The sequence below is a fragment of the Lucilia cuprina genome, chromosome 6, assembly GCF_022045245.1.
Source record: "Lucilia cuprina isolate Lc7/37 chromosome 6, ASM2204524v1, whole genome shotgun sequence".
NCBI lineage: Eukaryota > Metazoa > Arthropoda > Insecta > Diptera > Calliphoridae > Lucilia > Lucilia cuprina.
In genome coordinates this window covers 15,068,457-15,084,741 of record NC_060954.1, presented here as the reverse complement: position 1 = coordinate 15,084,741, position 16,285 = coordinate 15,068,457, and the positions used below count along the sequence as shown (strand labels likewise).

The 16,285-nt window shown below is 27.3% G+C and overlaps 1 protein-coding gene across 1 annotated transcript in view; it reads left to right on the top strand.

Annotated features, from left to right (window-relative positions):
• Window positions 1-16,285, top strand: part of LOC111683162 — a 187,168-nt gene that overhangs the window by 8,464 nt on the left and 162,419 nt on the right. The window contains exon 2 of the mRNA XM_046953446.1: window positions 9,564-10,014. Coding sequence (XP_046809402.1) covers window positions 9,912-10,014 — 103 coding nt within the window. The 5' untranslated portion in view covers window positions 9,564-9,911. The remainder of the gene's footprint in view (window positions 1-9,563; window positions 10,015-16,285) is intronic.

The window sequence follows — 16,285 nt, the reverse complement described above, 5'->3', positions numbered from 1 at the left end:
AGTTCTAGTTCAGTTTTAGTTCAGTTCTAGTTCAGTTCTAGTTCAGTTCTAGTTCAGTTCTAGTTCAGTTCTAGTTAAGTTCTAGTTCAGTTCTAGTTCAGTTCTAGTGCAGTTCAAGCTCAGTTCTAGTGCAGTTCAAGCTCAGTTGGTCAATCGAAATAAAATTCTGTAAGATCTAACTAAATTTTAGCAGATAATCCCTTTTTAACTTTTATCCTTATAATTTATTTTCTTCTTTCAGAATTGTTATTTAGTGATGTTTGTATTTTTTTATTGTTTGTTATTCATTTTATTTTGATAGCTTTATGTGTATGTGTATAGAAAATGATAAATATTCTTAACACATGCAGACATGCAATAATACTTTAACACACATCTCATTTTTCTTTTACAAATATCCGAAAAATAGATTAAGGGTTTCCCCTAAATCAAGTAGAATTTATTGTGAATTTTATGAAAAAAAACTGCAGTTATATTGTAATTGATTTTAATAAGAAAAATATTATATAATTCATTTTAAACAAAATAGAAAAATTTAACATTGAAAACACCCATAGCTGGCAACATTAGTCTATGCATATGTTGCTTAATATTTAACTACAAATTTAGTTTTTAATTACATATTTTCAAAAACCGAGCAAAAACCCATTTGAAATAAACAAAATAAAAATTAATTACTTTCACAAATTTTGGTTAAATAAAAAAAATATAATAATTTAGAAATATGTTATTTAAATATGAAAAAATGTTATGTATTTAAATAAATATATAATTATATGTTTAATTAAGACCATTTTATTGTTATTAAAAATTTATGTTATTTGTTGAACAAACATATATTTAACAAAAAATAAGTGGATTTTTTCAACATTAGAAACATTAATAAATTATTTAAATTTACTATTAGATTTATTAGCAAATGTTTTATTTTCCAGCTTTAAAGTTTGTTTTTGTTTAGATTTTTTAATGTCATTGTTATTGTATAAATATTTAATTATAAATTAGTATAATTTGTTTTACTATGGTCTATTTGGAATACAGTTTAGTTAATTTAAGTTTTCAAGTCATATTTTTGGAAGGTAAAATTTAACACTAGTTTAACCAGATATTTAATAAGCAGAACTTATTATAAAGACAGAATCATGCTGATTTTCATATGGAAAATATTTTAAATAATTACTCAAAAAAATATCTCCAAGCCTAAAATTTTTTTAGCAATTGACTTACTCAAATATTACTTTTCCAAAAAAATCTAGTATTAAAACTGAAGAATTCAAAAATAAATATTTCATTTGTTTCAACTGAAAACCAAATACCATATTTTACTGTTAAAATAAAAACACAGAAGTTTTTTGTAAATTTTTAATAACCATTTATTTGTTTGTATCTATAAATCGATAATTCGTTGTATATATATAAAAATTATTGTTTTTATTGTGTCCATAAAAGCCAAAAATTTAAATATTAGTGTCGTACAGGACATTTAACATGATGGTTGAAATTAATTTCATTAAAGTAAAATAGTTTTAATAATTTATTTACTTTAATAAAGAGACCTTGGTATACGTTTAAGTACATCAGAAGAGTACTGAATAAGTAATAAGACAGACTATGTGAACTGATACTGAACTAGAAATGAACTAGAATTGAACTTAAACTGAACTAGAACTGAACTAGAACTGAACTAGAAATGAACTAGAACTGAACTATAACTGAACTATAACTGAACTATAACTGAACTAGAACTGAACTAGAACTGAACTAGAACAGAACTAGAACTGAACTTGAACTGAACTAGAACTGAACTAGAACTGAACTAGAACTGAACTAGAACTGAACTAGAACTGAACTAGAACTGAACTAGAACTGAACTAGAACTGAACTAGAACTGAACTAGAACTGAACTAGAACTGAACTAGAACTGAACTAGAACTGAACTAGAACTGAACAAGAACTGAACTAGAACTGAACTAGAACAACATTTAGTCAAAAGGCAAATTTAAAATCCATGTTTTTGAGTAGTTATATTATTGACGAAAATATGACTAAGTGCTGCTATCGTCCCAATTGTGATTAGGTCAAAAACCCCACCCTCAATTACAATATCAAATAATAATTACCTTAGCACTTGTATTAAAACATTATTAAATTTATTTGCTTAATTGATATTTCACTAGAAAACCTTCTAATTGTTTGCACTTAAACTGCCCATTCCCCTTTAAAAACTTTCCCCCATTAAAAGTCTTAATTAAAATATTTATTGTTTTGCATTCAATAAATAATCATACTAAATATATATTTACCTTCTAATGGTTTTTAATCGTCATCATCGTTTCATTGAAATACTGCGAAATAAACAATTAAAGTCATTAACTAATGTAGCTGGTATTTACTTATTACTTAAAAAACATAAATAACCTTTAACAATATAATATAATAAATCCCTGTATTCTTTTAGTAGAATATTTATGGTAAAACAATTGAAATAAGAGGAAAATTTTACGTTGAATCATTTAAATTGTCAAAAATCTTTTGATTTATAGGGTGGTCTTAATCTATACGAAAAAGTAATTTCAGACAATATTTATTTAGTAGCCGTATACACACAACCACAATAAATTGACCTTAATACTAAACAAATATTAATTTAAAGAATACAAAAACTATAAAACAACCCCCTCAATAGAAAATGTCTAACACCTACTGTTTCCTTTACATAAACGTCCTTCCTTTAGGTTTCTAATATCCTTTTTGTTATCCTGCTTTAAGCTAATCAAACACCCAACTACCAATACAATTAGAAGTGAAAATCCCACGAGTCTGATTAAAAGGGACAAAATACTATAACAAAACTAATACAATTGACCAAACCCCAGACGGTTTGTATGTGCATGTGTGTGTGTGAGTATAAAAAAGGACTAAACTGCAAATTATTAAAATCCACAGGCCATAAAGTATTTTAGCTTAAATAGTATTAACATGTGGTAAATGTTAGAAGGTGTGAGTAACTAAGTATTTAAGCTTATTTGTCTCAGAGCTTTTTTGTTGATGTTTCTCTTTTGCCTACCAACCTAAAGCCTAGTCAACTTAAGTTAATCATCATAAATCATCTGAAAATATATATATGTATATGTATATACAAATAAACAAACAATAGTTAAATATTGTCTGAAAATTAAACCCACTACCTCATCATCATCATTATTAGCTACGTACAGCATATTTACATGGCATTTAGCTTTCAGGAATTAAACTACTACAACGTTAACGTTTTTATTTTCATTTATTTCTTTTACCCACATTATGCGGGTGATTGCTGCTATTTATCCGAAATGTGTGGTCAGTAGTAAACCAATAGCAATGGAAACTATGAAAAGTTTTTGTTTTTTTTTAATAAATTATGAAAAGCTAGCAACATAATTAGAACACTCTATAGTAAGAAATATAGTAAGTGAGAGAAATTAAAACCTTCAAATAGTTTGTAACAAAAATGCCATACACTACCTACAAAAGCTTAACTGTAAGTTTGTCATTATGTTTTGCATTATAAAATTTGTAACTAATTTTCGTGAGGATTTGATAACTTTCTGATACAAAATTATTAAGTTATGATTGAAAGCTTTGCATGTACTGAAAAGCTATAATTCCCGAACGTCCTTAGATCGTCCATAAACTACGGACAAAAGCTCAGCTGTAAGCTTGCTATTATGTTTTGCATTATGAAATTAATGGAAAAAAGCTTTGTAACTAATTTTTGCGTGGATTTGATAACTTTCTTATATTAACTTAATAAAATAAAGTCTAGTAATGTTTTAAAAACAAAAGCTTTCCGTACTTTTGTGAGCATTTTTTTAATCGGTGCCATGTATAAAGTTGAGATAAGATTTTGCTATAGTTTTTAACAATTATAAATAGATAAGTCTCAAATTATTTACAAAAGTTTAATGGTAAGCTTTTCTTAAACTTTTGCATTATAAAGTTATCATAGAAAACTTTGAATGTACTGGATAGCTTTAATAAACTATCCTCAAAAGCTCAACTTGAAACTTGCCATTAACTTTTGCATTATAAAGTTAGGGGAAAAAGCTTTGGGTGGAGTTGATAACTTCCTTTTACTAAATTACTAAGCAAACCCTTACCATATATATACCGAAAGCTTTGTTTCAATAAGATAACTTTCATCAAGCTATAAAAGTTTTATTATGAGCTTTTTTCTTAATTACCAGAAAACTTTATAACTAACGTGTGCGTCTAACGGACTGTGTCAACTTTAACTTCCTTTGTCTAGATCGTTCAGAAATCAGTTTTGTAACATAACGTTTTATAAACAATTACTATAAGTGAAAACTTGTTGAAAGCTTTTCATGAGCTTCTAAGCTTTTATTAACCGTTGCCCTAATATACAAATTTAATAGAAAGCTGTAATTCGTTAACTACTTACTACTTGTGCTTTTATTAATTCCTTAGGTATAGTCTAGTAATGTGTTTTTCAGCTTTTGTGGCCGAAAGCTTTACAACTAACTAAGGCAATATCTAGTCAAGTAAACTTCTCTAAACAATTTAAATAAAAAGAAACAAAACTCTTTAAAAATGTTAAACAAATAGCATTTTCTTGCAAAACGTAAATTGGTATAAATGTCCATTTCTTTGGAAATTAAATTTAAAACAAAATTTTCTTAGAACTTTTCATTTCAAACTTTTCTTATACATAATACCATTATTTTAGGTAGTGTTTCCATAACAATAATTTCTGTTAATTATATTTAAGAGGATAAGTTTTGTTATTTATAATTAAACGTGGTGATATTTTTAGAATGCCTATTATCAAGGACAACTTATTTTACGCTGATTATATGTAAATAATATAAAAAAAATTACTCAAAAATAATTACATATTAGAATTCTAGTAACTGCCACATGCTAACAATGTCAAACGTTAAATGTGACAGAAATCATAAAGTTGGAATAAAAAAAGCTATAATATTATTAAGCATAAAGTAATAGGAATGTTTATGGAATGTTTTGATTTGAGTAAGTTGAGCTTTTAGATTTATAAAGCTTTAAACTGTATTTATAATAAAAAAAAACTATTTGAATATTAAAGCTTTTACTTAAATTTTAAAAGCTTTAAGATTTAGCAAGCAGTGTAAAGTTTTAAATTATTTTAAACTTTAATTACAGTTTATTTAGCGTGATATTTTGTGCTATTTTGAGCTTTAAAGCTTTTACATGTTTTAGCTTGAACAATATTTTTAGAAGCTTTAAGATTTATAAAGCTAGTTGACTTGTTCAGTATAAAACATTAAGTTAAGCTTTAAGTATACATTAATTTGTATATTATGTTAATTTTGAGCTTTAAAGCTTTTACAATTTATAGGAAGATGTTAAGTTTTAAAAGCTTTAAGTATATTTTACTTTGCGTATGTTATAGGTATAAGTTTTTAAGGCTTTTCTGTATGCTAGATTAAGGTATATTGTCGTGCTTTTTGTTTAAGTATTATAGAGAGCTTTTAACTTTAAAGCAAATTTTTGGAATTAATTGTAAAAACCTTTTGTTGAATATGATATAGATAAAAGCTTTAAAAAACATTTAAGTTTTAAAGCGCCTTTTTACAGTTAATCTACATGATAGTTTGAAAAATCTAAAGTTTATGTTATGCTTAATGTAAACTAGAGAGCTTTTGTTAAAGCGAGGTCATAACATATTGTAAAGATCTTTTATATATGTTTGAAACTACTAATAGAGAACTTAAAATTAATAATTCATAGAAACCTTACGTTGAATATGATATAGAGAAAAGCTTTTAAAAGATTTAAGTTTTAAATCGCCTTTATATAAATAAGCTACAAGATGGGACTTTAAGTTTGAATAATCTAAAGCTTATGCAAACTTGTTGAAACTAAAGTGTAATATATAGAAAAAACTTTTAAATATATTTGAAACTAACTGAAAGAAGAAAACTTAGAAACTTTTGGAGCTTTAAGTTTGGTTAAGCTTTAAGCAATATTCTTATGTTATGCACAATGCTAAATAGAGAACTTTTGTTGAGTCTAAGTTGTAATATAATGAAGAGAGCTTTTATATATGTCTAAGGTGTAATATAATGAAGAGAGCTTTTATATATGTTTGAAACTAACTAAAAGAAGAAAACTTAGAACATTTCGAAGCTTTAAGTTCGCTTGAGCTTTAAGTTAACTTCTTAAGATAAATGATACTGTAGGGTAATTAGAAATTATTCGTTTAATATTTCCTCATTTATTATGGAATATTTGTTAGTTTTTTTCTGTTAATTTTCAGCACTTGCTACCAAACAGCTTTTATAAAAGCCTTCTAATAAACTGCTCTAATGGTCGTTTGTGGCATTATATTTTCAAATAAGTTTATTAGTGAAAGGGGTTTTCCTTTATTTGTTTCTATAATTTTTCAAGTTTTTTTTCCTTTATTCCAGCATAATTGCGGTTGTAATGCAGACGTGAGTTATGACTTTAAAAGAGTGTTAAATTATTTGTAAATAGAGAGTACAAGAACATAAGGAAAGAGAACAGCGAGTCGAAAAGATAAAAAATTATTCAAAATAATAAATTATAAAGAATTTTAAAAGACATTAAGAAAAACTTTTTCATGTAAATTATTGTAATGAATATGTAGAAAAAAAAGTTGTGTTAAGTTATGTCTTGTAAGATTTTATAAACAAAAAGTTTTTCTTAAGTCTTAAGATTTTAAAATAATAAATTAATTAAAAAAGGATTAAATAATTCAGAAGGAGGTGGAAGATTTTAGACACTGTGCAAAAAAGTTGAAAGCTGCAAAATTTGTGATTTTTTCTAAACAATAAAAATTGTTGCATAAATTTCTAGCAAATAGTTATAAATCAATTATTTAGTTTAAATTGATGAGGTGGCTGTATAACTTTTTTATAATATACATATATAAACTTAAAGGTTTCCTTTTTTAATGGCCCTTTACCATTTTCCCCCAAATGATGACTAATGGATTTTAAAGCTTTTTTTTACCATATATCTAAAAAAATTTATGGTACAATGTAAAAATACATTTAAATTTTCACATGCAAATGTTATAAAATACACAGAGAAAAAGCAAATTAAACATACAAGTTTTTTAATATATAAAGTTATGCTTTTTTGAAAAAGCTTAATTAAAAGCCTTTGTACTTTTCTTGTTGTGATGTGCAATAAAAGTTTATTTCACCTAGAACTATTTTCCAAACAAAATGTTAAGTTTAACAAAAAGCTTTTGAAATGTCATTACAAAATATCTATCATTTCTAGATATTGTCAGTAAAACTTAAGCTTCCTGTTAAAAAAAAAAAAAAAAAAAAAAAAAAAAAAAAAAAAACTTTAAAGCTTATAATCTTTCCAGTTCTTATTACTGACAAAACAAGCTTTATTCCATAAAAATTAAGCTTTCTGTTAAATAAAACTTTAGGCTTAGTTAAAATTCGTTTCATTGATTACTACATACAAATAATTTTATTTGCTTTTATTTTCACTTTTCTCTTAGTGTTTTACCCCTTAATCTCTAGCGTCCAACACACCCGCAATATTCAAATACATTTATGCTATTAGAATATATGTATGTATATATATATGTATATATTTACAGTTAAAACAAATATGCTAAAATATAAATTCATTTACACTCTTTTCTACCTTAATAAATAATAAAAATAAAACATTTTTTTCCATTCGTTTTCCAATTTTTTTTTTACTTTTTGCTCTATATTTTTTTGGAATATTAAAAATAAAAGTTACACCAACATAAGCGCCTGGGGTATCACAATACTTTACGTTTTACCTAGTACATAGTATGTGTTACAGTATATAAATGGAAGGAAAACAAAAAAAAAGAATTATACAATAAACAAATTCTAAAATGAAAAAATACCTTTAACATGAAATATCTCCATACACAATTGTCATAAATTTTTGGGGAAAGCAAATGTATAAACCATTGAAATATGTTTTAGACAATTTTGTAAATAAATTTTGTTTTAAATTTTTTTGTTGATACTAAACTTTGAAATGTTGGGTAACCATGTGTGCTAGTGTATGTAGAGAAAATGAAGAGTGATTGGTTTGTCAAAGGATTGGTTTCATTTTGGTATACTAGTACCTGAAAAGCTACTTGCAAAGCTTTCAGTGAACATTACAAAATATAAAATTTAGATAGATAGATAGATAGATAGATAGATAGATAGATAGATAGATAGATAGATAGATAGATAGATAGATAGATAGATAGATAGATAGATAGATAGATAGATAGATAGATAGATAGATAGATAGATAGATAGATAGATAGATAGATAGATAGATAGATAGATAGATAGATAGATAGATAGATAGATAGATAGATAGATAGATAGATAGATAGATAGATAGATAGATAGATAGATAGATACATAGATAGATGGATGGATAGATGAATAGATGGATTGATAGATAGATAGATAGTTAGTTAGTTAGTTAGTTAGTTAGTTAGTTATTTAGTTAGTTAGTTAGTTAGTTAGTTAGTTAGTTAGTTAGTTAGTTAGTTAGTTAGTTAGTTAGTTATTTAGTTAGTTAGTTAGTTAGTTAGTTAGTTAGTTAGATAGTTAGTTAGTTAGTTAGTTAGTTAGTTAGTTAGTTAGTTAGTTAGTTAGTCAGTCAGTTAGTTAGTTAGTTAGTTAGTTAGTTAGTAAGTAAGTAAGTTAGTTAGTTAGTTAGTTAGTTAGTTAGTTAGTTAGTTAGTTAGTTAGATAGTTAGTTATTTAGTTAGTTAGTTAGTTAGTTAGTTAGTTAGTTAGTTAGTTAGTTAGTTAGTTATTTAGTTAGTTAGTTAGTTAGTTAGTTAGTAAGTTAGTTAGTTAGTTAGTTAGTTAGTTAGTTAGTTAGTTAGTTAGTTAGTTAGTTAGTTAGTCAGTAAGTTAGTTAGTTAGTTAGTTAGTTAGTTAGTTAGTTAGTTAGTTAGTTAGTTAGTTAGTTAGTTAGTTCGTTAGTGAAAGTCTAACCTCAAGTTCCTACCAACAAATTGCATTTTCTGCTCTTCATTTAAGAACCTCTGACCTTCTTAGGGTCTGGTTGAAATATCCTGCATGAAATAATGTTAGTCCTCGTATAAGTATAAACAACAGTTACAGTAGCTAACAAAATCAACACGTGTTATTTATTATGATTTTTTTCTTTACACACAGATGTTTATGTAACATTTTTACAATCGTTTCGTTTTTTCTTTCGAAACTGAGCTCCTCTAACTTAGGGGCATTTGAAATGTTTTTTTAAGATATTGTTGCTGCTTCTGATAGAGAACGAGTATGGCATAAAAAATGCTTTATAATGATACAAATATATAAATCACATAAATAATTTTTGTGTTTGTTTTTTATTTAACAATTCCATAAATCATATTTTTACAGTTTTACGTGGTTGTTTTTATTTTGATTTGTTTTTTTTTCTTTCTTCTAAAGCTTTTAAAACTTACCAAAAAAAAAACACAATAATAATAAAAGAATGTAAAATTAATCTGTTTTTCCACACGTTTTTTCTTTTCACTTTCTTTACAGGCAGACCTGAGACCTGAGCAAAAGCAACCCACCCACAATCATTTCCTTTGGAACGTGCTTTCTAAAACACCCAAGTGTTGGCAAAAATGTCGCGTTTTTTTGCATTATGAAATTTTCCCTTTAAATGTTAGATTTCGGTATTATTTAAATGAAATCTTAAATTATTTTAAGTTCTAAAAAAGAAAACGGCGTAATTTGTTTTTGTTATTTTTTAATTTTTTCTTATTATTTTTTTGTTAACCTAAAAAAAAGGAGAGAAAAAATATAAAGTCAAATTTATGTTTCTAACATAATTTCAAAAAATTCTAATTAAAATTATACAAAATAAGAAGAATATAAATTTTAATAATGTATTACCATACCTGGTATTATGTGACAATTGGACTGTTTATAAATGGTTTTGGTTTTAAGGGATTACAAGCTGAACAACATCCAGCCACAGCAGATGAAGGTAAGTTTATGTTCTTTAAATTTCTTTTAACATTATATCAAAATTAATTTAAGAATTTGTCATTTAACGACATTTAAATATTTATTTAAGTGCGGAGATAAATATCAATTAAAAATCATCAATATTTTTCTGCTTAGTACATGATCAACTTAAGCCTTTTGTAAATATTAATACTTAGTTAGAGTTTTTTTGCAATTGTAGTTGTTAACAGCAACTGTTATAAAATCCCTGCTCAATTATTTTCAATTAAATGTATTTAAAAACATAAACTCAATTCAACCACTTCAATAGCAAACAAACAAAAAATATAAAAAAACGAACAATGCTCATCATTTAAAACAATACTATAGATGGCTAAGGGGCTGAGACAGATATGAGGGGCAAAATTGGAAACGTGGTATTGCAAATGAACTCCAACTGGCAATTTATTAAGACTATAGGTATGCCTTTGCACAGACTATGTGTGCATGGACCAAAGTATAATCAGTTCCATAGCCCAGTTCATCGTATCTATTGTCAAGACTAAAGATTGATCTATAGTCAAGACTATAGACTGATCTATAGTCACGACTATAGACTGATGATCTATAGTCAAGACTATAGACTGATCTGTAGTCAAGACTATAGATTGATCTATAGTTAAGACTATAGACTGATCTATAATCAGGACTATAGACTGATCTATAGTCAAGACTATAGACTGATCTATAGTCAATAGATTGATCTATAGTTAAGACTATAGACTGATCTATAGTCAGGACTATAGACTAATCTATAGTCAAGACTATAGACTGATCTATAGTCAAGACTATAGACTGATCTATAGTCAAGACTATAGACTGATCTATAGTCAAGACTATAGACTGATCTATAGTCAAGACTATAGACTAATCTATAGTCAAGACTATAGACTGATCTATAGCCAAGACTATAGACTGATCTATAGTCAAGACTATAGACTGATCTAAAGTCAAGACTATAGACTGATCTATAATCAAGACTATAGACTGATCTATGGTCAAGACTATAGACTAATCTATAGTCAAGACTATAGACTGAACTATAGTCAATACCATAGACTAATCTATAGTGAAAACTATAGACTGATCTATAGTCAAGACAATGGACTGATCTATAGTCAAGACTATGGACCGATCTATAGTCAAGACTATAGACTGATCTATAGCCAAGACTATAGACTAATCTATAGTCAAGACTATAGACTAATCTATAGTCAAGACTATAGACTGATCTATAGCCAAGACTATAGACTAATCTATAGTCAAGACTATAGACTAATCTATAGTCAAGACTATAGACTGATCTATAGTCAAGACTAAAGACTGATCTATAGTCAAGACTACAGTTTAATCTATAGTCAAGACTATAGACTGATCTATAGTCGAGACCATAGACTAATCTATAGTCAAGACAATAGACTAATCTAAAGTCAAGTCTATAGACTGATCTTTAGTCAAGACTATAGACTGATCTATAGGCAAAACTATAGACTAATCTATAGGCAAGACTATAGACTAATACATAGTCAAGACTATAGACTGATCCATGGTTAAGACTATAGACTGATCTATAGTCAAGACCATAGACTAATCTGTAGTCGATAGACTGATTTATTGTCCAAACCATATACTAGCATATATTACAGTCTTGCTGTATATAGCTGGTATATAGCCTGTAGTCTGTCTTTTTGTCCAGAGTAAAGTCTCACCTATTTTCTAGATTATAAAATAATATGTACTATAGTGCAGACTATCGACCAAGGTTCTGACTTAATATTACTACATTTTAAAGGTACGGTATTGCGAATTCATTTATGGATAAGTTCCTTTAGGACTGTTAAACCAATATCAATACCAAAGATCTTTTATAACTCCCCTATAACATTAAAGGAAGTGCAAAAGTATCAAGTGCTTGAACTTCAAGGAGTAATGAACTTTTTATTTGCGAAATTTTAAATTTATTGTCTTCAACCATAAATAAATAAACTAAAACTTTTTAATACACTAAAGTCCTCGTTTCGTTTAATTCCATTTTCATGAATCTGTGAAATTGTATTACAACAAATGCTTTCGATATAATAAAATAACAATTCAATATATTATTGTAATGGTCTTTAATACTTGTTACAAATGACAAAAAAAAATAACAACAATTTAAAGGGACAAAATAAAGCAACAACTAAAGAAAAAACACACACACACTAGTTTTGGCAAAGCGACCCCTGCAGTTAGTGATGACGGTCCTATTGATTATTCCTTAGTGCTAGAACTAATAATTTCTAAAAGTCTGGTTACAGACTACATTACTTAGAGACACTTAAAAGTAGAAAAACTTTCGAACAGAATACCTGAGATGTAGTAAGTAACCAGTAAAGTAATATGTGCAAAAAGTGTATTAAAAACATACAAATTAGAATTTGCAAACTGCTGGGTAAAGTAGAAATAAAATCACAATTTAATAAATAACCAAAAACCATTCAAGTGTTACTCATACATACTCACACACGTTTTCGAACAGATACTTTACAACACATGGATACAATAAAAATTTGATGTAAAATCAATGTAAACGGCTATCTCTCTTTCTAAATGACAAACTAAATGTTTAAATGAACAACTGAATGAGTGAGTGAATGAATGAAATACACATGATGATCATTCATAAAATACATATACTTTAAAGTGGTTGAGAATTTCTAAAATGAAATATTTTCAAACACACACACACACGCACTAGTACTTGTAACAAAATAATTGAAAATAATCGATATTTAATCTGATTTAAAACACTTAATACTAAAGTCATGTTATTTATTATAAAATACTCCCTGTTTTCATTATTTTAACTTTAACATTAACAAATGATATATATACAAGAGAAAATTACAAAGAAGAGTGTAACTTAAAAAGGAATCATTGAATACAAATGACAACTGTCAATAAATTTTTTCTCACTGCAGGAAAAATAAAAAAATATATATTATATGTATCTTAAAGATACTAAAGTATATGAAAAATGTCACCCTTCAATAGCAAAGAAAATGAATATGATGTGTTGTTGTTGTTTATTGGTAAAGTATTAAATGTAAATGGCTATGATACCCAATAGGAATTTGTACTTTTTTCCAAAATACTTTTAAATTTCGATTAATAGTTACTGATCGTCTATAGCCAGGATTTAAGGCTATAGTCTGGAATAGATCAGTCTATAGTTTGGACTATAGATCAGTCTATAGTTTGGACTATAGATCAGTCTATAGTCTGGACTATAGATCAGTCTATAGTCTGGACTATAGATCAGTCTATAGTCTGGACTATAGATCAGTCTATAGTCTGGACTATAGATCAGTCTATAGTCTGGACTATAGATCAGTCTATTGTCTGGCCTATAGATCAGTCTATAGTCTGGACTATAGATCAGTCTATAGTCTGGACTATAGATCATTCTATAGTCTGGACTATAGATCAGTTTATAGTCTGGACTATATATATAGTCTGGACTATAGATCAGTCTATAGTCTGGACTATAGATCAGTCTATAATCTAGACTATAGATCAGTCTATAGTCTGGACTATTGATCTGTCTATAGACTGGACTATAAATCAGTCTGTAGTCTGGACTATAGATCAGTCTATAGTCTGGACTATAGATCAGTCTTTAGTCTGGACTATAGATCAGTCTTTAGTCTGGACTATAGATCAGTCTATAGTCTGGACTAAAGATCAGTCTATAGTCTGGACTATAGATAAGTCTTTAGTCTGGACTATAGATCATTCTATTATCTGGACTATAGATTAGTCTATAGTCTGGACTATAGATCATTCTAGGGTCCTGACTATAGAACAGTCTATAGTCTGGACTTAAAATCAGTATTAAGTCTGGACTATATATCAGTCTTTAGTCTAGACTACAGATCAGTCTATAGTCTGGACTATAGATCAGTCTATAGTCTGGATTATAGATCAGTCTATAGTCTGGATTATAGATCAGTCTATAGTCTGGATTATAGATCAGTCTATAATCTGGATTATAGATGAGTCTATAATCTGGATTATAGATCAGTCTATAGTCTGTACTATAGATCAGTCTATAGTCTGTACTATAGATCAGTCTATTGTCTGGACTATAGATCAGTTTACAGTCTGGACTATAGATCAGTTTACAGTCTGGACTATAGATCAGTCTATAGTCTGAAATATATATCAGTCTATGTCTATAGTATGAAAAATAGATCGGCCTTAAAATTTTTATTTCGAATGTTGTTGTTTTATGAATTTATTAAAATCTTTCCCACTGGGTCAGTTCTTCACGTTTTAATATGAAACACATGACTTTACTTAGAGGATGCTAAAATGTGACACTGGCAGTCATGTGTGTTACATAAAAGCGACATAATGACATTATGATTAACAACCAACCACTAAACAAATTCAAACACCCAGAAAGTAACGAGAGACATACATAAACTAGGGGAATAAAAATATTTTATAACAAAAGAACAAAAAAAAACCAAACATTACCAATAACTGACATTAAATATAATTTTTTTAATATTTTTAATAAAAGAAAAGGTTTTCAATTTAAATTTAAGGCCACACAAAAGTTAAAGAAGAAATTCAAACAAATGCACAAAAATTACGCCTCATAAAAAATAGATTTTTTTCGAAACAAGTACGTACTGATTATGCGAAACAATTTTTATTAAAATCAAATTACATATTGAATAATTTCATTTTTTATGGTCGTTATATGTTGACAGAGTAGAAGAGTATGATGAGTGCAACAAATGTAAATTGACATTAACACATGGGATGAAATAATTGAAAAACGCCATTTTAACGTCATTGTGTTTTAAGCTTTAAAACTAACAACAAATTTTTGGCTGTGTTACTGGGCCTAAGTGTAATAATATTAACAGCGTTAATACACGAGTCATTTCAGGTCCATTTATTTATTTTGTTTGATGAAGTGAAGCTGAACGATTTCATACTCTTACTCGTAACCAAATACATTAAGTGCCATTGAAATAATTTTGTTTTCATTATATTTTTTTCCAATACACTAGCAATTCTACTACTACCACTGCTACTTCTACTTTTGTTGAAGTTTTTCCCCATTATTCTCGGTTGTCGGCTGTTATAGTCTATTGAAAATAAAAACATTTGTTACAATTTCTATTAGAATTGTTTGGTATTTTGTTCCGTTTAACAGCTGTGCAATATCCGAATTTCCGTAAAATTAAAAAAGGGAGTTACTATTATACTACCATTTTTTCCATTTTCCTCTGCTACCCCTTACTTTATAACGTTATAAAAATATATACGTAATACTCTGAATATTATTGAAATTTTTCATTTGTTATAATTTGAGGTTTTTCATTCATTGCTTTCAATTTCAATTGACTGAATTGAATTGCTATTGTTGTTGCTGCTACTGCTGTTGCTGTTGTTTATTGTTACGCCAAAGTGTTAATGGTTCTATTTATTTTTCATCATTGAAGGTTGACTGTTCTATTTATTTAATACTGGCTGTTGTAATTTGAATTATTTCTTTTTTTTTTCTTTCTTTTTTCTGTATTACCGCGTTATTTTAGAGCAGAAAATTTATTGTAATAAATAAAAATTGCGTAAATATTCAATATGATGTTACAATTATTTATTTAAACTCAATTTTCAATTACGAAATTTGTAACTGAAAATAATATTGGTGTTAAATAGTAGCACCAACAATGTGTGTGTATGTTTATTGGGAAGTATATGTTTAATATTTGTGTGGCAATTGTTAAAATAAATACAGATATTTGTAATGTATGTTTAAGTAATTAATACTATATTTTGTAAAGAAGCTTTAATTATGTCAAATTAAGATCTAATGACAAAAACTAACGATCGTTAATCATTTTAATGCAAGCTGATCTTTGTGTTGGTCCCACCCGCACATTTTTCTAAGTTACCGTATGGATGATAATTGTCAAGTAGTATATCGCGCATTTAGCAACCATTCGTCTATAATCTATGAATAGAACAGACCTAGAACTAGAAGTGAACTAGAAGTGAACTAGAACTGAACTAGAACTGATTTAGAACTGAACTAGAACTGAACGGAACTGAACTAGAACTGAACTAGAACTAAACAAGAACTAAACTAAAACTGAACTATAACTGAACTAGAACTGAACTAGAACTGAACTAGAACTGAACTAGAACTGAACTAGAACTGAACTAGAACTGAACTAGAACTGAACTAGAAC